This window comes from Cygnus atratus, chromosome 6 (genome assembly GCF_013377495.2).
Source record: "Cygnus atratus isolate AKBS03 ecotype Queensland, Australia chromosome 6, CAtr_DNAZoo_HiC_assembly, whole genome shotgun sequence".
In the NCBI taxonomy this organism is placed as follows: Eukaryota; Metazoa; Chordata; class Aves; order Anseriformes; family Anatidae; genus Cygnus; species Cygnus atratus.
In genome coordinates this window covers 20,147,685-20,174,374 of record NC_066367.1, presented here as the reverse complement: position 1 = coordinate 20,174,374, position 26,690 = coordinate 20,147,685, and the positions used below count along the sequence as shown (strand labels likewise).

General features: G+C 36.6%; 1 protein-coding gene across 1 annotated transcript in view; it reads right to left on the bottom strand.

The window, feature by feature from the left end:
• Nucleotides 1-26,690, bottom strand: part of LRP2 (LDL receptor related protein 2) — a 101,052-nt gene that overhangs the window by 3,350 nt on the left and 71,012 nt on the right. Inside the window, 23 exon segments of the mRNA XM_050711658.1 lie at nt 107-214; nt 309-428; nt 2,688-2,817; nt 4,907-5,027; nt 5,186-5,253; nt 5,813-5,903; nt 7,026-7,145; nt 7,870-8,049; nt 8,483-8,703; nt 9,489-9,617; nt 12,107-12,272; nt 12,930-13,073; nt 14,998-15,129; nt 16,117-16,248; nt 18,127-18,255; nt 19,204-19,326; nt 20,123-20,260; nt 21,307-21,423; nt 21,675-21,791; nt 22,342-22,475; nt 23,343-23,505; nt 24,405-24,650; nt 26,227-26,423. Of these exon segments, the coding sequence (XP_050567615.1) occupies nt 107-214; nt 309-428; nt 2,688-2,817; nt 4,907-5,027; nt 5,186-5,253; nt 5,813-5,903; nt 7,026-7,145; nt 7,870-8,049; nt 8,483-8,703; nt 9,489-9,617; nt 12,107-12,272; nt 12,930-13,073; nt 14,998-15,129; nt 16,117-16,248; nt 18,127-18,255; nt 19,204-19,326; nt 20,123-20,260; nt 21,307-21,423; nt 21,675-21,791; nt 22,342-22,475; nt 23,343-23,505; nt 24,405-24,650; nt 26,227-26,423 (3,226 nt within the window).

The following is a 26,690-nucleotide window of genomic DNA, read 5'->3' as shown; positions in this document are numbered from 1 at the left end:
TATTTGAACAGAACAGAAACTATAATGCAGCTTCCCTAACAATTCAGTTCCTCTGATTTAGAGCACAAAACAGACAAGGCTGCCCTAGACCATGCGTATATACTACCTGAGGTGCATCCGTACTCTGAGGAGGTTCCTTTGGACTAGCAGATATTACAGAGGCATACACAGGATTTTCAAAATTTTCATTTTCCTTACTACCAACTGCTGTTACCTGTAGGAGAAGAAGAAAAATCAACTTTCCTCAAACAAGAAAAGGAGGTCAAAAGGAAAATGAAGGGTGAAAGGCAAGCCTAAGTTTCTCTTACATGTGTTGGTCGAACAACTGTAACTGCACTGGTCCCACTGGCTCCACTATCTCTGGTTGTATACATTGGATTTTCAAATGTGATTGGCTGTTTCCCTGACTCTACTGCAAAGTTTTCATTCTAGGAAGATAAAACAAATGAACAACAACAAGAAACAGTAACTCTGGCACAATAAACACGTCTGTATTCCCACGAACAACTAGTTAGTCCAATTCTTCATTTCTGGGAAAAATCCATGTTTACTTTCACAAAGGGTTAGACAAAATCTAGCATATATTAAAAGCATAATGTTAGGTTACTATCCGCCATTTTACTTTCTGGCTTAGCAGCATGGACCATTGAATGATCCAGTACTACTCTGTTTCCTAGCTGGACAGAAAAAAAAAAAAAAAGAAGAAAAAAAAGTTGAATAGCTGATGAGTAAAGATGACTCCCATAAATCACACCTTCAACACGGAGAAAATATCAAAAGAAGCATAATTCCAAAATAAGCATTTAATTTTAGAGGCTTCAAACTGACACATAAATTAACAAGCATTATCTGAAGTATGTGAGAATTGGATTCGTTCATTTTGTCCCAGCAGAGAGATTGCTATATTTTTTGAGGCAAAGGAGAAATGCATCCACTTAGTTAGAACACAAGACTTATATCAGAAATAAAATGTTTCACGTTTTTCTTTATCAAATCTCTTATAAATTAATATTTTGCCATGTATGAACATTGCGTGGATAGCACCTACTTCATACACACAGTGTCAAACACAGAGCTCAGCTACAGTGCTCACGGCAGGTGGGCAAATGTGCTGACATGAGTATTTTGTAAGAAAACATTTAGTGCCACATAGGCGCAGCCACCCAGGGCAAGCCAGTCAAGCATTATCGGGTAGAATGGTAATGCAAACAAGTACAAAATCCTACCCAGGCTCACTTACCCTGCTCCTTGTCACAGACTCATCACAGGAATAGTGGGGACTAATGCAGGAATAGTACATCAGCAAGTTCTTTAAACCTGCCTCACTTCTACAAATGACTGCCTCACTTGTACTACCTAAGTATGCCTCTTTACCATGTAGTTACCCTCCTGTTGGTTCCCTCAAATTAGCCTAGCTTGGCTAAGAATGGCAACACTGAAAAATATCCCTCCAACACCCACTTATGCATATGTGATATTAAAATTTTAGGAGGAACATATAGCAGTTCTCTGCTTCTATAAACCAAACCCTTTGAATTCTTTCCCAGAAAACTACACGACTTTTTGGTTTTAATCTGAATATATAGGGTGGAATAATTACATTTAAGTAGAACTAACTGGTATTCAGATCTGAATGTTACTAGCAATGTAAAAAAATGCATCAGTATATGTTAATATTAGGCCAGAAAAATGGAAAGTACCATAAAGTTTCTCCATGCATGAAAAAGACTTCAGGTAGTAATTCAAGCCTAAAGCTGTTTTCCCTGTATTTACTCAAATGTTCACGTGGTTGTTTCATTACAACAGCTGCTTAGTTTTAACAATTAATGTGCTTCTTTGTCTAGAGAAAGGTCATGTACACATATTATGAGCTTGTCTTTGCTCGTTGTTTCATTTCATGTTAATTTACTGTCAATTAAGTTTGAAATTTATCTTTAAAAGTTGAGGGAGTTTCCAGTGAATACTTTGCAAGCAAGCACTTATTCAAACATACTTGAGATTTGATTTGTAGAAGTAAAAATCTTTTAAGCATTGTACTTACTGTGGCAAAATGGGGAACAGCTTTTCCCACAGAAAAACTATACAGCATAGGAAACACAAAGACGTGCTATTTCTCACATGTGTATAACAAAACATGGATGAAACAGAGTTACACTTGATGATGTCCCCCAAATTATTAAACCTGATTTGCTTTAACTTGCTAAAATAAGAAACTGTCCAAGTTGGTAATTTGCTGTGCTAAGTAGTACATCCTGTGGTTAGGCCTGAATTTTACCTCTGAATTTTCCAACAAATACAATATGAATTTGAAAACTGCATATTTCAACCTGTTCTGCAGAACGCAAAGATCCTCGAGAAACTCCTTGTTGCACTATTTTTAATTGCCTACTTAATTCCCTGTATATTCGCACAATATGCTGAAATAGTAAAGCAGGCAATAGATTTAATTTCTACCATAAAAATCTTGAGAAAGGTAGTCACATTATCTTTTTAAGAACAGCCTGCATTTGTTCTTGCTTTCAATTAAAAAAGTCTATTTCAGGAAATTATCTATTAATGTTCATTTCTTTTTCTAGAACACATCATCTCACTATGTTTTTTACATAAAAGACTTGCCTCTATCAGCAAAAAATGACATTAGAAGAACACAATTGGGAAAAAAAAGGTATTTCCAAATTAAACCTTACCATCTGCATTGCTCTGTCTATAGCAGATTCTCCTCCAAAACCAGAGACTCCTATGTCCATGTTCACATCTGCTCCAGATCGGAAAGTTACCCCATTGCCATTTTCAGTAGATTTTACAAGACCACTTAAACTGAAAAAAAAAAAAAAAAAAAAAAAAAAGAACATTATACAGAAAGGAAGCTTGTAAAAACAGTTTCTTATAGTTGTCCTTCTAAACCATAGATGTCACTTGGAATTATTGCTGGCTATAAGCAAGCTAACGACGGCACAAGCAGTTATATTCCAGCATTAGTTCAGCAGTTCTTCTCACCTATTTTCCCATTCAGAATGATAACAAATATCTTTTTATGTGCCCATGCAGGCATCAGATAGGCTCAAGAAATTACAGTTCCTCAAAATTTAACTACATTTTGACTACTCTTACTTCAATGTTGATTTACAGACAAATGTATAAATTCACTCAGAAGTTCAAATTCATTGAAACTGATAAAAATGAAGCTGCAATAGCTTGTACAAATGTGTGGATATAATTCTGACAACACATATACTAAAGATGTTTATGCATGCAAATCATGAAGATACCTAAATGACACTGTTTTCACATATGCAAATGTTCAATCTGCATAGAGATTTACAGTGAGCATATCTACACATTAGGTTTGCATGAGAAATACAAACACGAGAACAGGAACACTGTCAGGTTCAAAATAATAGGAGCAGCCAAAGGTAGTAGTGAGTAGCTAAACAGCAGACCTTCTACCAGAACTCTGAGCATGGAACTTCCCAAAACCATGCAACTAACACGTCCACTGCAGTTAACCTTTGAATTCCTTTTGCCCAATTTGCCTAAATTGAAGGAAGACAGCACGATTGAAATAGTGTTTCCATTTGTGTGTCCTCACTGGAGGTGGCTTGCGCTAAAACTCTTGTCTACAGCTGGTGCTGTGTGTGTACACTTTACCAGATGGTTCCCCTAGGCACCAGCTGATTCAATTTTTAAAAACTTCAGTCTAGGATTCTCATATATAGAGAAGTCCCATGTTAAGGTAACAGCTAAGCCTGAGGTAACTCTGCAGTAAATGGACGAGTTAACAGATTGAAGAGGGACTTAACAATGGCAGCACTACAGCATATTTATGGGAGAAACAAAAACTGAATCAAGCCTCACAGAGAAAAAAATGAACTCTCCATTTCACATGGCCTCACTTATATAAGAAGTACAGTCAAACAGTAAATTTTGAGCCAGTGCATTACAATTTCTACTTGTTCACTGTCTGATGATGCATAAAATTTCCTTTTGGCAAAGCAGAAAGCAGGGAATTTCAGTGAGAAGCTTAAAAATCTCTTATGAACTCTTTGTTCTGTAGGGTTGATTTGCATGAAAATTTTGCCCAAATTTTACCACATCAATTCATAAATTTAATTTATTCAGTGTAGTCATTGAGTGAGGAAGCAGGTATAACTACATCCATATGACTGATTACAATAATCTAATCACATTGATTTAAGAGTTACTGCTGTGAAATCAGTGCAAAGACTCTGAAGATGTAGCTTTATGACTTTAAAAACACATAACTGGCTTAAAGATAAATAAAAATTTTTAAGCATCACATTGTAACATCTTTTTCCAAACAAATTATTTGAAACCATTACAAGTCATTTTACTTCATTATCCTTTGATTTAAAACATCAAATATTTTTAAATTATATTTCACAAAGATGGTTTTCACTGTATGCTATGACTGTTAGGAGTGCAGGAACCTACAAAAAGCCCAGATTGCTCAGACACAGAAACAAAGGTTTGCCACAATTGCTCCATGTATTTTTAAACAGATGAATACAGCACTGCAGAAGAGCTCAGCCCCCAATGTTAAGATCACTTGCCAGACCTGTCTTACTACACAATTTTAAAACAAAATAAAACATATGTAATTATAGTCTTTTGTATCCTTCTGAACTGAACATCCAGTTCCAGATCAGGTAAACAATTTTCTCTAGTTCTCATTATTTAAAAGCTAATTTGGAATGTGGAAGAGTTTGACAACAGCCGCTATGTTACCGCTTGGAATCAAAAATCCAATCAAATTGCTGCAACACTGTACTTCCCATATTCCAACAGAATTGGCATAAGACAAACAATGTGAATTTTTTAGAAATACTTAGGCACAAACATATTTTCAGTGTTCAACCATTCCAGCTATGTAGCCTTTGAAACATACCTTGGTAGTTTGGGAAGCGCTGGTAAAACAGAGCCTGTTCGTCTGTAGTTGAAAAAGCCTCCAACCACTAACACTCCAATTATAATGATTAGTATGACTGTCAACAGCACTGCTACTGCTGCTATCAAAGACAGAAGAATAAGCAAACATTCAAGCAAACATAGTTGACTGTAAAAAAGATCCCAGAGAATTAAAAGCTTGGCCTTCCAAAGGTATCATAGTGAGTTATTACACATCCTTAGCTCAAAATATCAAGTGTAATATATACTTGAAGCTTACTTGTTCCAGGAGGCACTCCCTTTGACAATCCTATTTCACAATAATTCCCAGTGTAGCCATAAGAACACCTGTGAATATAAGTAGAACAGCTGAATGACTGACTTTTAAGTCTAGGATCTTAGTGTTATTATTATATTCTGTAATATTTATCCACATGCCATAAATTTTAACTCCGTGCTTAGTAATGATATGTTTCACTGACTGTAAAGATAATGTCTACTATCCGTTTAGAATTAAAAATGGAAATAAGTGCTGAGTCAGAAAAAGCTAGTCACTGAAGGCAAAAGATTTGATTTCAGTGGCGCATTGGTGGCACCTAGTGGCTGTTCCAAGTTACATTTACTGAGTATTACTCTTCATACAGATTTGCCCCAATTTTTTTCCCCAAACAGATGCATTGATTTTTTTTTTTACATTTTTTGCATTACATTTTCCCAACAGATGCATCACTTATTTGCTGATATTTTTATGCTCCTATGTGTTTTTCTGTTGTTATTACCAACATACTGTTGCCAAAGTACAGCATCTTCTGAAGCATTTCCAACACATTTCAAAGCCTTGAATTGTTCTGTGTGACTAAATCAGCACAATCTGATGCAGGACTACCCTAACAACATACTGACTTACTTGCATTTCGGAAGACCACTTTCATCTATATAGCATGTTCCTCCGTACATGCACCTGCATGCTGGTGGCATTGTGGGAGGGGATTCAATAGCTGCAAAAATTGAAAGCCACGTATAGGTTATTAGGACATCTTCAGCCAAATAAATTATATCACAGATGATGTTATTTATTTCCACAGGCCTTATGTATACAAACTTACAGACTACCTTCATTATTAGCTTTGCTTTTTTTGCACATATTTGCTGCTATTATATTTATTTTTTTGCCAAACCAACTTATTTTAATTGAAGTAAAACCTCTTCTCAGAAAATAATGGCTTCTTCAGTAAAAGAAGGCACAAGTAACTCAGTTATATGTGCCATCACTTTATTTTGCTTGTGCAATGCAGCCCACCACTGCCCTTCAAAGGTGTCTATTCAGAAAGCAGCAATACTTCACCTCCTTCGCCCAAACTCTTTGATTCAAGCAGATGGAAGAGTTATACAGAGAGGACTATGAAGCTGTGATGCATTTATTTATGCAGAAAAACAGTGGATGGAAGGAAGTTCACAGCAATAAACAGCAAATAGAAAATTCCATCAACAGTGTTACTGATCCTTATTTAAAAGTGTATTGTACACTTCCATTACTATTACATCAGTTTACTAGCTCCTCCCTCTGCAGCTCACACCTTACGGCAACAGGAAACAGCATCATCACTTATTAAGAAAATGTAAGTCAGACAGAGGTAAGGCTGTGTAAAAAAAATTATGAAATTTTATCTTTTAATACAAAAAGAATTCAGAGAAGATTAGCCATATAAAAGATGCCTGACATAATGCTGTAAGATATAATTATTAGAGAAATGTTGCAAGGACAAGGACATACTGGATACCATCCACATCATTGTAATCTGAGAGTGCTAAAGAAATAGAAATCTTGCAGTGGTGTACTTTCTTCTCAGGAAAGGCTGATCAATTCTATATTCTTTGTGTTCCTGGAAACTCTGTGAGGGCTCTGCTGCAATGCAACAACCAAGCACTAACTTCTAGTGCTTAAAAGGTTATTCAGTATATGATAACTATATAATGAGAATAAAAGCCAGATGACCTGATTTAAAAGCATCTGCTTTATCAGCCAGGTCATCCCTCCATATGCCTGATTCAGTAAAGTACTTGCATTCTGAAAGCAAAATTTCCTTTGTTTTCATTTCAAGTTTCACAAATTGTTTTACCTGCATCACACTCTGTGCTGCTACCTTCTACAAACCGAGTCCCTTGAGGACAAGCACAGGTGTATCCCATTGGTCTTAGCAAGCAGAGATGGCTGCAGACATCTTTACAAGGATTAGGCACTGGGGGAAAAAAAAAAGTGTGATAAAGGCAGCTGAAGAAGCAATTCAGAATATTCCTGAGATATGGCAGGGGGATTCCATATCAAACACCAAAATTCTAAAGTCTAGATCAATTTTTTAAAACAAGTGATGTCCAAACACCACATTTCCATCAAAGCCTTTTGTCTGCATTCTTCCTAAGTGAGAGACCATGGCTGTTGAAAGCCAGAGGAGCACCAGGAAGCAAAGAAACAGAACATCTGTAAGCAATGGGGAGCTTTATGATTCTGAAAGCTAAAACATGTTTGAAAAGGGGGTGTATGCTGTATGATCCTCTGGACATCCCTCTTGTGATTACTGCAGGCATGTCATAGTTGAAATGTCCCCCACAGGGGCTGCAAAAATAAATTAAAAACACTTTGTATATACCAGGATAAACTCATATTGTGACTGCCACTTCTATGACAGTTCAAAGATGGAGGGTAAGAAGGGAAAGAACATGGCCATGATCCGTTACTAAAAGACTCTGAAGAGCAGTGTGATATTCCATTACTGATTTCATTTTGTGTATGTAGAAAATATTTGCCAGACATGCCCCCCCTTTTTTTTTCTTCTCAAATTTTCAGAAATACATATTATCATGTGCTGATAAACACATTATTAGAATACTAAGCTCTTTGAAAACACTGGTACCAACTTCAATCTCTTAGCAATGAATGGCTCATCCAGGATGCTGATTACCTACCCGACTGATTGTATCTATGCTGGTGATAGATGCGCACTTGAGTAAGCCACGGATTTACGGTCAACACTTTCACTTTTTCTCCACTTCCAAATTTATCTTTCTTCCAGACTTCTCCTCGTTCTTTAGCTATCCAATATAAATGGCCTTCAAAGACATCAAGGCTGTATGGACTGCCTACTTCTCAAAGGAACCAAACAATGGACTGTCAGCAAGCACATCTCTAGCAGGAGCAAAACAACTGCTATTCTTCTTCAGCTAATTATATCATCTAATCTTTCATTTTATGACATTTATAGCTGTAGATATATATTATCATATGGCTGACCACTTAATGCTGCTGTACCTGCAGACCACTTAATAATATACATAAGACAGCAAGAATCCAATTTTCCACAAGGTCCCTAGGTTTGTCATGTAAGGTACTCTCAGGGAATCTAATACCCAGGCATCAAGAGCTCTGAACCTGGTGTGCTCTTTATCCCTGTATAAAGGAGGAGAAAACACTACCAAGACTTTGAAAAGCTCTTGAAAATCTAACTCCACACATCAAAACCAAGTGCTTGGTAGCACACACCTTGGTTACTACTACATGGATTCCATAGTAAATTCTTACCTCCGTGTAATACTACGGTTCTGTCTGTCCCATCAGGTCTCATAGATTCAATAATATTTTCTTTAGAATCACTCCAATAGATCCTATCGTTGTTCAAATAATCAATAGAAAGACCTGTTGGCCAGCCAAGGTCTTCAGAGACCAAAGTTTGTCTTTGCTGTCCATCCATCCAGGCACGTTCTATCTTTGGCTGCCTTCCCCAGTCAGTCCAATACATGAACCTGGAAGGACACAACTGCAATTTAGCATAATTCAGAATTTGGTTGCCACAATCATCCATTGGAAATTCATGGAACAGGTTAGTTGTGGAACATAAAGCTGCTCAGCAGTTGATGTTTTGCAGGTGAGATTAGCATAGTCATGCTGAGTTAACTGAATAAGCATGTTTCAAAGACAGAAGATAAATACCAAACAAGAATTTTTGCAACTTGTGACCTTATGTGGAAAGAGAGTGGTTTCAATGGCAATTTCTCATTCTCAGTAGAAGAAAAACAACTGAGTATTCTGGGCATTTATGAGTCACGAAAAAGCTGCAGAGCCCAAGTGACTCCAAGAAACTGTTCTGCTTCACTGCAGCCAGGAGATGCACATATCACAACATCCTGTGATCCATCATTTAATACAAGATGGACCAAGCACAGCTGTTGAATGTACCGCGCATTTACATTGTTTTCCACTGAAAGTGGGTATTTCTGTACTACTTGGAGCCAGTAAAGAGAGGTTGCCATCAATTTCCCTATTTCGGTTGTAACAGAGAAATTTGGTGGGCACACAGTATTACAGAAAGGAGATTTTTATTTGGCCTACCTGGTGTCATCACCAATGCAAGCACCTATACAAAATATAAACCTAAAATATGTTCTCATGTATACAAATTTCCTGACATTAGTAAGAGGAAAACCCTGAATTTGATCAGGAAAGCACTCCCATACTCTTTACTGTAAAGTTTACCATTGTGGGGTTTTGGTACTGAATGGCATTGAAAATAATTCTGGGAAGTACTTACCCACTTTTTGGATTGACAGCAATAGCTGCTGGTTGATCCAGTAGAGAAAAGATAAGCCATTTTCTGTACCGTCCATCTAATTTTGCCACCTCTATACGATTAGTCCCTGAATCAGTCCAGTAAAGATGTCTGAATTAAACAAAACAGAACATTCCAAAAGTAGATAGCTTATACGTGGGAGAGGAATAAAAAAAATCTTCAAGAAAAAAGCTACATCAAAACCAAACAAAATTAATAAAATGAAACAGAATTGATTACATCTGAACTTTTTCAGTCTGGAACATCCAGTTCCTAGATATAGGAGTCTAGGAAATGTGATCCACAGACTCTCTAGTCTTCTCCTCTGTGAAAGTTTCTGTAGCTGCCTCTGTTCCCTGTCAAATAACCATCACTGAAACGATGCTGAGAACTTTCATTGTTACTTTTAAGTACCAGAGAAGGCTAATGAGCATCTTTACAGATTCAGTTTTCCAGGTATCAATCAAGTTCATTACAAATAAAAATTTATCTACCATGCAGTTTATGGGTCAACTTTGAAGCTATCCAGTTTATTCGTCCACAGCTTCTTTCTAGATTTTTGTCTTCTCACAGAAATGTTAATGAATAGTTACTGTGTTAGATGCAAATGCTTTTAGCCCTTAAAAATAGGGCACTTGGTCCATTCTTCTTTGGACTTAGCTTATCTTTATCATCTTGCCTATATTTTTTTCATCTTACATAATACACATAACTCACTCAGTAGTATCTGCTCACTAATCACACACTGCCTTCTGATGGAATAAGTTATCCCCTAGGTATCTTGGGAATGTGAGATAATACTACAGTTCCTATTTTGCAGATAGGCAGAAGAACTAAGTGCCTCAAAACACCTATATCAGTTTTTATATCATGTGCAGACACTTAAATTTGATTTAAAAAAATAAATAAAACTATCAACATTGCTCTGGACTCAGTATAACATTGTTTGCAGTACTAAAGATGCTAGCCTTACCATGATATATCCTCTATTCTTTATCTTGTAACCATACAGATTTCAAATACATTCGATAGAATTTATTTGCATTTGTGAATTGAAATTCAGACACGCCCTTCTGTCCTCAGAGACATTCAGTTTTCAGATGTCCTGCTGTTCACAAAGCTAACAGCGAAATAACTTGAAAGCTGGAGGTTAGCCCAGGCTTTAATACACATATCTTAAACTAAAAAAGAAATGCTAGAAGACATAACTTTCCACTTGTCGTGAGTGGCAGAATTTTTCAGGCTAGTGAATCACTTCAGCCTGCCAGACTGGCTTTATTCTGCTCTAGAAATCAGCATGACATACTTTAAGAGCAACTCCCTAACTATTTTATAGAACTCATCACCTAACATAGCATACATCACCTAACACAAGGAATCTCAATAATAAAAGCTGTGTATCAGACCCTGAACTGGAAACAGAAGTCTTTTTCCAATCTTTGCCTACTCATACACTTGAAGCATTAAAAAAAAATGCCTTTTGCCATCATCACAATTCAGCATTAAGTGCCACCTAGCTACAATCCAGATCTTAAGCACCTTCCAGTCATACTCTGAGGATATAAAATATAAACATTACTAATCATAGTTGATAACTATGTAATACAGGGGAAGCAGATGCCTAAGCTCCTTCTTTTAGTTTTCAGTTTTACAGAAAAGTCATGCTTTACTATGATCTTCACACCATTCTTCCTCACCCTATTGACAATACCCTCAGGAACATCCAAAATTTGTCAACCACGTTCAGAAGACTGACTCATCTCTATAACACCTGCCCATTCAACTTCAGAATTCTGACTACATTTCACAGTGACTATTTACAAACATCAAAGTCCTCTCAACATTATATCAAATGAACTACAGCTATGCCTGTCCAGGACAACCTTTAAGAGTTACATTGTGAAGAAAAAATGACACCATCAACTTCTGAGTCAAACTCACTAAAGTTATGCCCATCTTTCTCCCAGCTCTTCTCCAAAGAAGGGAAAATGAGCAGTGATCATCTCATAATTTCTTGGATTAAGTAAAAAAAAAAAAAAAAAAAAAAAAAAAAAAAACTAAAGAAGAGCTATGGTCAAAAAAAGGGAGGAAAGGAAAAACTTTCTTTCAGACAATTACAAAAGAGCAGCTTTGCTTTGGGATTAGCTCATATAGCACAAGGCTGATAAGAAATGAGCAAAGGTAAGACACAAACTCAGTTATGAGTTGGGAAGGTCTCCTTTCAACAGCAGTGAAAGCTTGTTCTCTAAAGCTTACCTGAGTCCTAAAAGAAGAATCCTTCTGACATGAAGGCCAGCATATTATCACCCAACTGACACACAACTGATCTGCCAGCTGTGGAGTAATGTATGTTTCCTCAGAGAATACATGGTGCGGTCAGCAACACACATTTGACCTATTAACTGCTGTCTTCGCAAACAGAACTTACTATAGGCTTTTGAACTACCAATTTTTATTTATTTATTTATTCAGATATTTTGAGACCAAATATCTTGAGACAGAGAGAATTCATAAGGAAAAAAAAATGGATTTTGCACTGCCTGATCAAACCTTTGACATATTCAGTCTACAACATTTTTCTAGCTTCTCAGTGCACTTACCTTCCAACCCAGTCAACAGCCAACCCATCAGGATTAACTATGTATCTGAGATTCAAATCAACTTCCTTTGTAGGATTGTTTCTACTGCTGTCAAATGTAGGCAGATAGGCACGTTTGATGGCTCCAAACTGAGAACCCTGCCCCAGAATGCTGAAGTACACAATACCTTAAAAAACAAATCAAGGATCATTTTTAATGTCTAGTCATTCCTCATTTTTTGAAAATCCTAATCTTTCTGAGCCTCTTATGTCAAGAGGCTAGTTCAATTTTTAAATTCATAAAAATGCAGAATATTCTGTTTAATTACATTGTGTTACTGCACATATTTTTAAGCCATTTATCATAGTTAAGAAGCACATCTAAAATCATCTTGGCCTAGATTATCAAGAAACGTGTTACATTTTTCAAGAGAAGAGGATTTTAGCTTTGAACCCTTTGCACAGGATTTTGAGTTTAGATCAGTTCTTTCAAGACTTGAATCAAGGTTTGGGGACTGGCAGAAACAGAAGAGAAGAAAGGGGTTTGTTCACAGCAATCCTCTACTATTGCGTAATCCTAAAGAGCAACAATTCCACAGCTGAACTCATATCAAAACAAAAGGAAAACCAGAACAAAAACTAGCTACACCAAAGCAAAGTATTAAAATGAACCACACTGATGCTGAAAAAACAAGTAGAGGGGATGGGCACATTCAGACAAGACATGGCCAGTTAATCTAGTTCGATTTTGATTTCCAACATAAATTAAATACCTATGCTACTGACGTGTGTCTTTTTAAACCAACTACTGTATGGGGGAGTACTCATGTTCTACATATACTCACTCAGGCCTATTCCTTCAGGGTCCCAATCATAATCCAGAGCTTGGATGCGTTCCTGGTTATCGATATAGTCAGAGTACTGTTCTGATGAGATATTGTATCTTCGAATCCTTACATTATCTGGCAGCAGTAACAATGGAGGATTACCTAGGAAATTATAATGAACTTTACTTTCGTGTATTTTTAGGAAAAAAAAAACAGATAAAAGTCATTTACATTTAAAACTAAACTCGTGTTTTCACAGGTTCTCACTGAGTAAGAGGCAGAAAGGACACAGGGCCACTTCTAATGCTTCAGAGCTTTAATTTATTTTTTTTTTTAATTAAAAAAATAATAATAATAAATTAATTAAAAACACTGGACATGCTTACCGATGAAAATAGTATTGTCCTTTTCACCATAGACTTTCTGCAGCCATAATCACTAAGGCAAAAATCCTTAAAAATCACAGTAGGAACATCACAGTGTTGGCATATTGACACCTCACATCTCAAAAATAGAATGCAGCTACATACTGTGCAGCTCAGCTTAACCACCTTGCCAAATGGGGAACAATTTTGGTAACCATAAATAAATTGCCAGTATCTTGAGCCAGAAGCTGTCTCAGTTCTTCTACCCAACGTGTCTATAGTCAGAAGAATGCTCTCCTACCTGACCACAGGTTAATTTGAGGTTAGCCTCAGTACTCTAATAACTTGATTATAGTCAAGTTGGAGTAGTAGTCCCAGCTGGCTTACTGCTGCTGAGAACATGCAATTGTTCAGCCCTTTTGTCAATGACAAAGTCCAGCTGGGAGTCACGGACATCTTCACAAAACCTGTAAGAACTGAAAAGGTATTCACCTGGGAAAAGAATACCTCATTTACCAGTGCCTTTTCCAACTAATAAACCTCAGTCTATGAAGTGTTTATCTGAATACAGATCCTTTTCCCCCTAAGGCATGCGCAACTATGGAACAATAAGGGAAGTGACTCCATTCTCTAATAAGCATACAATTTATAGCAGAAATTGGTAGCTTTACCAATATATATGCCATTACAACAAAGAAAAAGACCTGATATTCTCTGTGTCTTCTGAAAACGCCTGATTATCAGGCCCACAGCAGACACAGGCAAAGAAAGCCCTCATTTATGAGTGCTGTGAGCTTGTACTACAAAGAGTGATACGGTTCTGGGCACAGATAGAAGTAGAACTTCAGGCATAAGCAATTTCACAATGTTATCAGCTACAATCATGGTATCTTCTATCACTGAGCCTTGAAAATATCTACATGTCTAGAATACCTAGATGATTCCTGAATAAAACCTATGAAGAAAGATTTTGAAGAACTAGATCTGAGACACCAGCACATAAACAAGTTGTCAAGCAGAAGCCCAGGTACTGTATTGCTATCATGCATCTCTGAAAGCAGCTACAGCGTAAGTACTTCCCTAAATATGATGTTGTTTCAGTCTTTTATATAATACTACTCTGTTGTCAATTTTTTCTTCAGCTCTGTATTATTACTACTCAACTATTATTATCTTCTGAATCAACTATCTACCTATTCAATGGCTGTCACACACTGTAGTCACTGCACTGAGGTATGTCAAAAAAACTAATGATTGAAGTTAAACATGGGCCAAAGTCCTTCTGTTTGTGTGCATCAGTCCATGAATAACAAATAAGCAACCTGCCATCAAAGTGCCTTTGATTTGTACCAGTTTAATGCGACTTTCTTCTGATGCATTCTTTTGTTGCAAAAACCTAAACCTCAGGAATAGGCAGCATTAATTTCCTTCTGCTGACATCCACAGGATAAGCAGTCTTTTGTTTTAGAGAAAATTTCAGGTGAAAGGAAGGCAGTGATCCAAACCAAAATATTATTTTTAATGTTTACAATTGGAAGCAGAGATGAGCATTTCTCTTCCTGATTACGGAATGGGTGGAATACACAGATAATGTTATGCTACAGAATAAAGTTTGGTTTTCGTTATCCCCTTCCATAAGAAGAGATGATTGTATTCATTAAGTTGCTCTACTTCACTTGCTCTTTACAGGTAGCAATCAATCTTGCTGTCAGTTAACATACCATTAGCTGCACACTGCTTCCCTTGTTGATCACCCACAGATCTGAAGCCATCTGCACAGAAACATTCATAGCTTCCTTTGGAATTTTTGCAGTCCTGGGTGCATGTTCCGAAGATCTCACATTCATTGATATCTACACATAAGCAGAGAAAAGATACCTAGAGTTTAATCTCTTCTTCCACATCCTGGCCATCTTTACTCCATGAAGCAGTGGACTTATCCCTTCCCCACATACGCTAAAAGATCAGTGATAATAAATTATTTTTAAAATCAGCCTTAGTTTTCTAACAGAACTTCTCATCACTTATTTAATGTTTAACATAAGTCTTAACTATAAATTGCTAACAACTGCATAGCTTCTGTTCAACAGATTGCTTTTAAGAGACATATTTTTCATTGCGTATTTTTGTGTTAAATCACCAAGGAAAGACAAAAGATGAGGCATGACTACAATGAGATGCAAGAGCAACCCTTGTTGAAATGTTGAAGCACAGATACCTAGTCCCTAAGAAACAATATCAGCAGGAAGGACAGGGAGGAATGCCCTTTGATCATGTTTAATAAAACTACACAAATTGTCCACAAGATCTGGGAGCAACAAACAGAAGTGATCTTGTCAAAATATACTGAAATGGTAACCACAACCACACTATACTGCATAATCACCACCAATGGCCTTTGTGTAAACTCCTCCATATTTTATCTGCATATAAACAAGAAAAAACATGGCACAATAAACCTTTACTGAAGGTCTGTTCTGAAACAGGACCAAATGAGAGTGTAACCTTCACTAAGTTTTCTGTTAATAAGGAAAAATAATACCAAATTTCCATCCTTCAAATTGCAAAGATACAACTAAACCTATATACCAAAAAGCAAGAACGTATACCCACAGCTAACTAAAGCCTAAAAAAAATAAATAAACAGACTGTGGAGCCAGCTCTTTATTGAATGAGGCCTGCATGTTAGAAAACATGATTCAGCAAAATGGTTTAAGAAGCATGTGGTAAATGTACAAACATCCTGTTATAATGCAGGAGTGAGTAATCATATTACAATGATGAAGCGACAGGTCACTGAACACTTATCAGTGAGAAGATGTTTAGAAGAATGAAAATACCATCACAGGAGTTTCGGTTAATTTCACTGGCCTTGTACCCTGGTCTACAGGAACAGATAAAGCCTCCTTCATTCAAGTTGGTACAGTTATGTTCACAGATATTTTCTGCACAGGTTCGTTCTGTTCCAGGATCTGAAAAAGGTAGGAATTAGACAATTATAACCATTAAAAAAAAATGTGATGTGATAATAAAGTGACAAGGAGGTTGTAATTTTGATCATTATTGTCTATTTGAAAATCATTTTCAATTGATAATGTTACTTTTCTTTCTCTTTTTTCCTAAGTGAAATCCAATTAATGTGAACACCTTTTCTCTAAGGCAAACTAAAAAAGGGTGGTAAAGGTCAGTCAAAAGAACTTTCAACTAAGAATAGTTTCACTATAGAAGTAGGTGAACGGGGTCAGAGTAAGAGCCATAAACATCCAACTCACCTTCCTTAAGAGAATCTGCAGCAATTGCAGAAACTAAGACGCATGACTAACCCCTACCTTTGCCAACCAACCTCTTTCTTACCCAGTCCTTTCTTATCACTTAAACAAGAAGTGTTCTCAACTACTACCATATGTGCCACAGACCACATATTACCTATATGTGGAAATTAGAGAAGATCACAACATACTCATCCAGTACCTAATCAAAAGCCTAGTAAAGTCAATACAGGTCATTGCACCGAATGCGCTGCCCTTTAAAGAAATGCCTATAATGGAAAAGGTAAGTGAGGTATAATAGATATTCTGTATCAAATAGAAAATTATATTCTTCTCAAACACATAAAATTATATTGATTCTGACATACTCTACATATATACAAAGTACTTTAAAATTCAGATTGTATCTAAGTAGGAAAGAAATAATATATGTTTATTGACAGCATGAGAAAAGATAGAAATGTATGACAAAAACATGACATTAAGCTCATTATCTCCTTTATAACATATACATCCCAGTCCTAATTAATTTTAAACACCTCAATTTCATATATATGTAGAAGCATAAATTCATTGTGTAGACACATACAGAGCTTTTCTCTCAACATCTCAGGCTTTTGATATTGGTAAGACTGTGAACGTTATCATCTGACCTGCATTCATATCTATCCACAAACGGTAGAATGCTGACTGCTAGGTGTCTTTGATTTGCACTGTTTCAGATCCTTTTTATATTTTCATCGAGTCATTAGGTTATATTATCTAAAGACCATCGAGGATAGTATGTGAAACAGCTACTTAAGAATGGACTGCATTATAATATCACAAGCTATTTGTGCTTTGCAAGCATGCTGGATCATAATTCACTAGTGCATTATTTGTCACACTTTCCACCTGAAGCCATCGAAGCCTGGCAAACTAAAATTGCAAGTACATGCTTATATTATTACTCTACAACTCTCTATACATTGATATAAAGAGAGTTAGATTTTTATTTTTATCAGATTTCATCAAAATAGTCTCTCGCGTCAAAGTTCAAGTCAAAGTTTTTGCATCTAAATGGCTGTTAGTAGATTCATGAGGCATAATTAATAAAAGTTGTGCATGCACACAGGAACTCAGAGGGCCCTCAGCCTGAGTAATGGCTGTCCCTATAGACTTCTGTGTTCTGTCTGTAAAGAAGACAACAGAAGCATCTCAATATATTTTTGGTTTCAACAGGGCTGGAGCAACTTCTATGGCTTCAGGGTCTGCCCATGAATAATTCTGTAGGTTGGCCTATGGCAATTCCAATTTAACTATCTGGGTATTCTTGCCTCTACAATGCAACACATCTCAAAACAAGATTAAAAACAAGATCAAACCCTTTTTCGTGATGCATAAATGCTATAAGCCTAAAAAAGATTGTTCAGAGCACTTAATTTCTTAGGGCTTTTCCCCCAAAGAAAGAAAAAAAAATTATATTGTCATGCATGGCTAATCAGATAATCCCAGCATGGGGTAATCAGTTATGTTATCGGTTTCAGAAATGTTTATTTCAACAGCATTGTAATTTTTTATTCAATTTATGTTATTACTTACTGCAGCCCATTTCATCAAAATGGTCTCCACAGTCATCATAATTGTCACAGACGTAATGTAGAGGAATGCAATTTCCATTACTGCACTTGAATTCTTCAGTTGTACAAGGTCTTGGGGTTGGTTCTCTACCTACAGTTGAGAAAAGAAACATTCCTCTATCACAACTTCAGTTACACAGTACCAACAGAGAGCAGTATTGCACATTGCTAATGAGGAATGCAATCTGATAAAATAATGACTAGGGTGACATTGGAAGTCTATCATAAAGCTAAGCAAGGCCTCCTGACTTCTAGTCACATCCCAATGAACTGAAGAAGCCCTTTCCATTTTATGGAGGTGGAAGTTAGAAGCTTCCTCTTAATAGTTGACTGAACTTTTTTTTTTTAATAGTGCAAACTGATTAATACCTTTTAACTCCATACTTTATACATCTGCTGCAGACTTCAAGAGGTTGAGTTATTAGTAAAATATTAATTTTAAGAAAAATTTGCAATAAAGCCAGCAAATAAGCTGGCTTTTATTGGTTGCTTAATAAGTAATCAAAAATATGATAAAACTATATAATATAAAAATCAATACAGTCAGTAAGAACTACCTCAGATATCTGAGGGCAAAACCCCATTGAATATTAACAGAGCTTCTGCAGGATTTGTCCCTTAATATTGACTCTTACTATATACATAACAGTGCCATGAATTCAGAAGTACCCATTTATCTATTTTTAAAAAACGTCCAATATCCATCCAATCCTTATTTATGATACAGCCAAACACGTTTTTCTTTCTTATTTCAGACTTCATAGTAAGCAGACACAATTTAGCTAGTGTTCATAATAAAACACAATTTGATTTTGAAAACCATACTCTATTTTTCAGGCAAATCATTGCTTAATTTTGCTACTTACATAGAGACCTGTGAACACATAGTATCAATAATTACAGTTCAAATTATTTCATACTGAGCTTTAGTTTTCAAATACTTATGTTTGATTTTGACATTTCTGAAGGCCTTCAGTATTATTAAACACAACGCAATTACTGAATCTCCTATTTGCTGCTAAATTTTGTGTATACATACAGTGTTCCTCTTTTTCATCACTGCCATCTCCACAGTCGTCTTCCTGGTTGCACAGCTCATGACTATATATACAGCGATTGTTTTCACATCGGAAACGGAACGGAGATTCACAAGCAATATCCACTGAAACCACAGAGATCAGGTCAATCACACTGATACTTCATGCTATTGAGTCATGAGTTATCCTGGTCAATTTTATCTTTTTTGATATGTTTCCTGTATTTTAGAAGATATTGCGGGGGCATTCAGGCCCAAAAGAACTTTCTCTACATTTTGGTGATCATATATCAGGCCGCTATAAATTTTTTGTCAGAAGACAGTGCATTATCATTGGCCGAAGGCACATGCTGTAACTATGTATAATACTGAGGTTTCTAGATTTGTTTATGAAGTACACTGATGGAAAATCCAAAATGCTAATTAAGTGGTTATTTAATTCATAACTAACAAGAATTGTTTGCATTACACTTCTAACACCTCATTTTATTTATTTATTTAACAACTAAGGTCAGGACTCCCCATCCATATTTACAAAGGTGATCTGACACTACAGACAGCTTTAAAGGCTCACCTTTGAGAATATAAATTATCTGAATTGTATCTTTAAATGCAACTGATGCTCTTATTTTAAACATTCCACCTGAAAACGTAAAGTACTGCTCTTAGCTCTTTGATATAGTTCTCCCTGCTTTTGTAACCACTTATATAAACATCTGCAATAAGAAACATACTATAGGAGGATGAAGTGAACTTGCATATGAAGCAAAATTCTCAGCACCCATCCTGAAAGTAGTCAGTGAGAATCTCTACTGAAATGAAAATATTTACAATTTATTTTCTATTTCTTCTCTTTATTATAATTATATATTATATTACAGTGTGTTTTTTTTTTTATTTTAATACAAATTTTCTCTCTTACAGCAAAGGTGAAGTTCTTCATCAGAGTCATCTCCACAGTCATTGTCACCATCACATTTCCAGTATGGCTGGATACAGACATGGTTTTTACATTCGAACAACATGGGTGGACAGTACGTACCATTAGGATATCGTGTTGCTGAAAGAAAATATATTAAATGAAAATTTTGTTTTGTTTTGTTTTCCTTGAAAAAGACTCAGGTTGATCCTATATTATTTTTTTAAAATACTCTTCTCTCCATAGTAGGAGATGCAGTATGAGGCACTGCAAAGATCTACAGCAACAGCCTGCAAGGACGAAGGACTTATTGGAAGCACAACGTAAGTAATTCAGGTTCGAATGAATATTGAAACAACATAAATTACATTCCCAGAAGCTTCTGAAAATAAATTGTCACAAATTTAACAAATGTTGCTTGAACCTGTTACTGCTAGATAAGTTAAGAAAGGTAAATAATGTCACTGGCACCAAACCTGAATGACCCAAGTACCTAGACATAGGTTAAAAAAACTAAAAATCTGTTGAATCTGTGAAAAACTGAACTAGATCAAAGAAAAACCACACGACTGTCCTAATCCACATAAGTAAAACATATCTTTGCCCTTTCAGTGGCTTCTCATACACATTTTCCTCCCCTTAAGAAAAGCCAAATATTGTGTAAACACAATTCTGAGAGATTAACTATCACGATGCAAATTCCAAGACATTTTTTCACAGTAGGTCAATATATAGAAGGAAGATGTAAACAGAAAAGTATTTAATTTCATTGGCTTCATTGCTACTTTAGGAAACTCCATACACTCCTTTGAGTATTATAAAAACCCATTCCATTACAGAACCTTTTTAGAATACAGTACAACTGGAAACTGTGGATCTTGCAACATGAGTGGGAATAGTCAAGAATTTTGATTCAATCATACATCTATCTTCTGCTGGACCATGTAAACATATTAATTTCCTAGCGTTATGACTGCGTTTACAATTAATGTAAGAGAAGGCAACCCATTCATATATTAAAAAGCTGATTCAAAACATTACACTCCTCAATTTTTACTGACATCACTGAGTGTTGCAGAATTCAGTACCTCTAAGGAGTCATCTCAATCTCACTTAAAGAGACAGAAAAGTGCAAGTCTTTCTGGAAGTGAGCTCAATGAGCACCGATTGCAAAGCTTGAAACTCACGACAAGTTGTTTCATCAGAGAAATCAAGGCAGTCTGCATTTCCATCACATCTGAAGCGCTCTGCAACACAGTGTCCACTATTACACTGGAAATAACCAGGGTGGCAGGTTCTTAGCTCTGAAAAGATTCAGAAATAACTGTTGAAATGTCTCCTCATTCAAATCCATATAAAGTGTTTATTTTTTGAGATCATCCTACGGAAGACTGCAACATCGCAGATGATTAAAATATTATCTGCTACTTTTGGTGACCTAGTCAACATTACTCCATTAAAGATGCTTCCCATAAAAGATCATTTTGCAGAAAAAATTATTGCTTTAGAAACAAAAGTCTGAACATGTAAAAGGTCACATCCAGACAATACACACCACAGTCACGTTCATCTGAATTGTCTTCACAGTCATCATCATGATCACAGACCCAGCGGGAAGGAATGCAGTGCAAATTGTCACAACGGTATTCACTTTCTGTACATTCACGAGGACCTTAATTTAAAATGAAAGTACAAAGGTGTAAAGTTTCCCATCTATAGATTTAAACATCCACACCTGTCTCATTAGACCAGACAGAAGTTGTACTAGCTGATAAGGTTATATAATCATTAAAACGGAATGATATTTTAAAAGCCTGTCCCCATATTCTTGGCATTTTGTTCAACAACCTATGTCCCTTCTTGACATGGAAAAAGTATTTGTTTTATCACAGGAGTAATTTTTATTCCAATTCGGGAAAAATCCAGGTTCATTGCTTTAGAAACTATATACTCCTACATCTGCACACAGGGCAGAATTCAAATGTCACTTCCTACTGGAAAACGGGAATTTGTTTTATTGTAATGACTGGATTTATCAGTGTTTTTACATATCAAAAATGCTTCCTTGCAACATCACTGTGATAGCCAGCAAAGAAAATACAGCTGTACAATAAAGCACCAAATGATTGCTGTTGAGATCTGTCTGCCCCATTCTCATAAGAAATAGAAGGATAGTTAAGTCAAAAGCTGAACTATATCATGACAGTCAAAAAAGAACTCACTGCAGTTGCGCTCATCAGACTGATCTCCACAGTCATTATCTCCATCACATTTCCAGCGCAGTGGGATACACCGATGATTGTCACAACGGAAATCTCCAGAAGGACTGCAAGTCATCTCTTCTGCAGTGTACACAGTTTGCCAACAAAACATGAGACCCGCACACATTAGAATAGCCTTTGAGTAAGATGTAATGCACATAGAAGCAGACAGAGATGTTTGTGACAAAAACTGGGCTAAGTACTAGAAGAGTGATTAAGAAACAGCTGAAATAACTATATAGAACTGAGATGGAGACACAAAGAAATAAACTTCATGCTACCAAAGGAAAAGAGGGATCAATCCTTACAGTGCCACTATTCCAGAACGAGTGGTCCTAATAAATCCCACCCTCTATCCTGCTTTCACAGGAGCAACCGCTCCATCCACAAAAGTAACTTATTAAGTTAACGACTACTAAAATGAATGGATTGTACTAGCCTACTAATAAAGAGCCCTAGAAAAGAAAAGCATTTATTTTCTGAGTAAAGGACCACGGTTTTGGTGACATACATTTTTACAATTCTACATGCAGAGAAGAAAAATTACAAGGCATCCTGCCCTCACAGAGTGTTAACACTTTTGAGTCTTTTCTGGTTCTGATTTAGTGATGTGATGTCCTCTAAGCTTTGTGTAAAAGTGTATGAGAGGTTTCAACACAAATGTAAGGGAATGTCTGGGAAAGTACCATCATACTTCCCTTACTGATGGTTTTGGCAGTACAAGAGGTAAGTAAATGTAGAACACAGTGACAGTTTTAATAGTCTATAATTTCAGCTCAAGCAAAATATTTCCCAAACGTGAGCTGCACAATGAATCACTGCACATAGAGGTTTTCCTGAAGACAAATAACTACCGGGGTAATTACTTGACATAAAATAAAAAAATCCCAGGTACATTATTACTGAAAAGATTTTCGGAAACTCAAGACGTTTATAACTTGAATAAATGTTTTTGGTACAAAATTACGTTGAAATGATCTCCTTGTTCAGACATACCACAGCCTTGTTCATCACTGTTGTCCCTGCAGTCATCATTCCCATTGCACACTGCCCACAGTGGTATGCAACGGTAATTGGTTCTACAGCTGAACTGCGTGTGATTGTCACACCGATAAGCAGGTCCCACTGAAACACAAGAGGCAATTGTCAAGAAAAACCATACTTGCTATTCTGACTTTCAAAATCTGTCAAAATTTAGTCAGCTCCTTCTACTAAAAAGAATTATCTGCTATTTTCAGTGTTGTAAAAGAGACAGTAAAATATACATTTTGTGATATCTTTTCCAATCCATGCTGCTTGTATTCAGCGTATACTAGAAACCCATGACGGATTCAAAACATATTCAATGTGGTTTTCCCTGAAGTATTTAGTGCTGGTAATGGTGCTAACAGAAGCCCCAAAACTGGAAGGAAGGGAAGGCAACTTGTCCTCTTATGGAAAAGCTTGGTTCCAAGCTCTTCCAGATGACCAGTGACTCAAAGACGCATGTTGCACATAGGAAAGCACCACTGGTAAATGTAGGCTAGACTGTGTTTTTGCATTTGTTCTGCTTGTAACTTTTCTTTCCAAATCACGTGCCTATCATCTGGAGAAACTTCAGCTTCAAGAAACGAAACTGTTTTCGTAAAAAGTATGAACTATGTCACACTCTAAGGTAAAAATTGGTGAACTGGCATTCCCTGCTTCCACACAAGCAATAGATCATATATGCATATAATCTTTTTCACAGAATATTTTTAGGGACCAAGCACATGAAACTGCTAGATTCAAGGAGGTCAGAGTCAGACACTATCAGTTCTTGGTAAGCCAGCCAGCATAAGCAAGCTTCTTCACCTTCACGAATGAGAAAGCAGTGCATTATCCACATAGAATCTACGTTTCCTAATACTGTTTACTGCATATTAGCAACTTGCAGAAAACATTCCTTTCCAATAAGTTTTCACCCTCAGAAAAATTAAGTAATGCAGTTTGCTTTGCATTCGGTGCACCATAATTTAGGCAGCTTCCTCCAGCTAAATGCTTACTACATTCGTGGAACGGCTCATCAGAGTTGTCGCCACAATCATCATCCACGTCACACTTCCAGGATCCTGGGATGCAGCGGCCATTGTCACATTTAAATTGGCCTGGGGGACAGGTCCTACTTGCACAGTGAGTACTATCTTCATCCGAGTTGTCACCGCAGTCATCCTCTCTATCACACTGCCAGGCTTCTGGGATACATCGTTTATTGGCACATTGCCACTGATGGGTTTCACACTGGTGATTAGCTGAAAGAATACAAATTGGCTATTAGAATGCTGAAACTTACAGGAATAGTCTGCTGCAGCAGCCTTAGATCAACTGGGCACTTATCATGTCTATACCACAAATTGGAAGAAAAAGTCAGTAAAACTCTAAAACATTAGCATTTACTTGCCCAGTTGAGGTACAGATTTCTAATGCCACATGGCACATATCCCACAGGCATTCAGTCAAGCTCACTAAGGCTCTACATTCTTCTAGGAATGAGGCAGATACTACCTTCTCCTAAAGCAGAGAGGAGTAAATCCAGCACTTAAATACAATTGAGACAGGGGCTCCCAGTTACTTCTTAGAGGAGTTATGTGACATTCTTATTCTGGCCATGCTATCAACTTAGGTGCACACTGCCTGATACACCTGTTCCTCTGAGCATGAATGAACATGCCAGAAAACATAGAAGACCGTGCTAATAACAGCTCCATAACCTATAAACGTACATCCTCTGTCCCCAGGGGTAAAGCTTGTTACACTAAAGTTAGTGGTACCAGTGAACTGGGGGAGATCTGAAAGTCTATGAAAATAGGACTTCATACAAAGCTTCTAGACTTCTATGTTTCACCGGACACTACCCTACTACTATTTCACAAGTACTGAAAAACTCTTCAGGAGGAAATAATACATTATGATTTCCACACATTTTCTAGACTAAGGGATTCTATTCCCACACACATGATGATGAGCAGAAGGAATGATATAGACCTAAACTGACTTTAGGTATATGCAGTACATTAAAACCAGTGACGTTATGCAGCTGCCACTTTATACTTATTAAATGATCCCCTGTGCCATACTTAAAAGTGTAGCTACTTGAAACTCATGTAAAATGAACATTTGTCATTGTTAGAAACACTTTGCTTATGAACGGCAATGAAACTATCAATTATACAACCACACTGTTTTCTTTTTCCTTTATTTTACTATGCTTGCAACTGCCAGAAGTACATTATTTACAAGCAGAAGACTAAGGATGTGCTTTTAAAGTTAGGTGTAAGTATGTGGAATAGGACAGGTTTCTAAGGCAATAACATTATTCCACAAGCATAACTAGGCTCTACTGCCAAAATTCTGCCATCATAAACAGCTCTCCAAAACAATCTTCCCACATGCATTGGGTTTTGTGCAATGTAAAGTGTGAAATTAATTTGTCCCATCCTGCAAAATTCTAGAATATGGGGAAAATAAGCATGCCTGATGGACTGATCTGTGCATTAGGAAGGCTTATATTCCTCATATTGATCAGAGCTTTACTCTGGACAAAATACAGAGGGTCCTACTTCCAGTATCTAGTAGCTCAGGTTGTAATTTACATCAGTGCAAGTTAACTTAAAGGTACAGAAAACATTTACATTTTATACTTTTTTGGTCTCCTCTACCCTGCTTTTGCACTGTGGTATATTGCTCTAGTAGGTGCAAAACTAGAGAATTAGGACCTGCATGTCCCTACCTAACCTCTTCATCTGTAAAAAGCGGATGATAACAATACTTATTGTTTACATGCTTCCTACTGGAAAAACTCACTTAAAATTATTACTGGTAACATACCACAAAGTACAGGATCTTCATCTGATCTGTCATGGCAATCTGACTGGGTATTGCACAAGAAATGTGGACTTGTGCAGTTCCCATCGTTACACTGGAACTGACCAACAGGGCAGTATCGGTGTGGACAGGTAGGGGGCTCATCAGAGCCATCTCGACAGTCCCTCTGTCCATCACATTTCCACCAGATAGGAATACACCTAACAAAGAGAAAACAATGTTTTCTTTGTTGAGGAAGCGTCTCTAAAGATGAATGACCATCCTTTTACATCACATAAGACAATGTCATCTCAGCCTTATTTCTCAAAACTTCCAAGACATCTTCAATTTCACGTCTTCTGCTTCATATATGCATATATGCTAACGAAATATGCCAGAAGACTGTCTCCAGAAACAGATGATACTGGTAGGCCTCTAGAAGTAAGTTCACAGCAAATGAATTAATAAGGATTGAATTTTAATGTGTA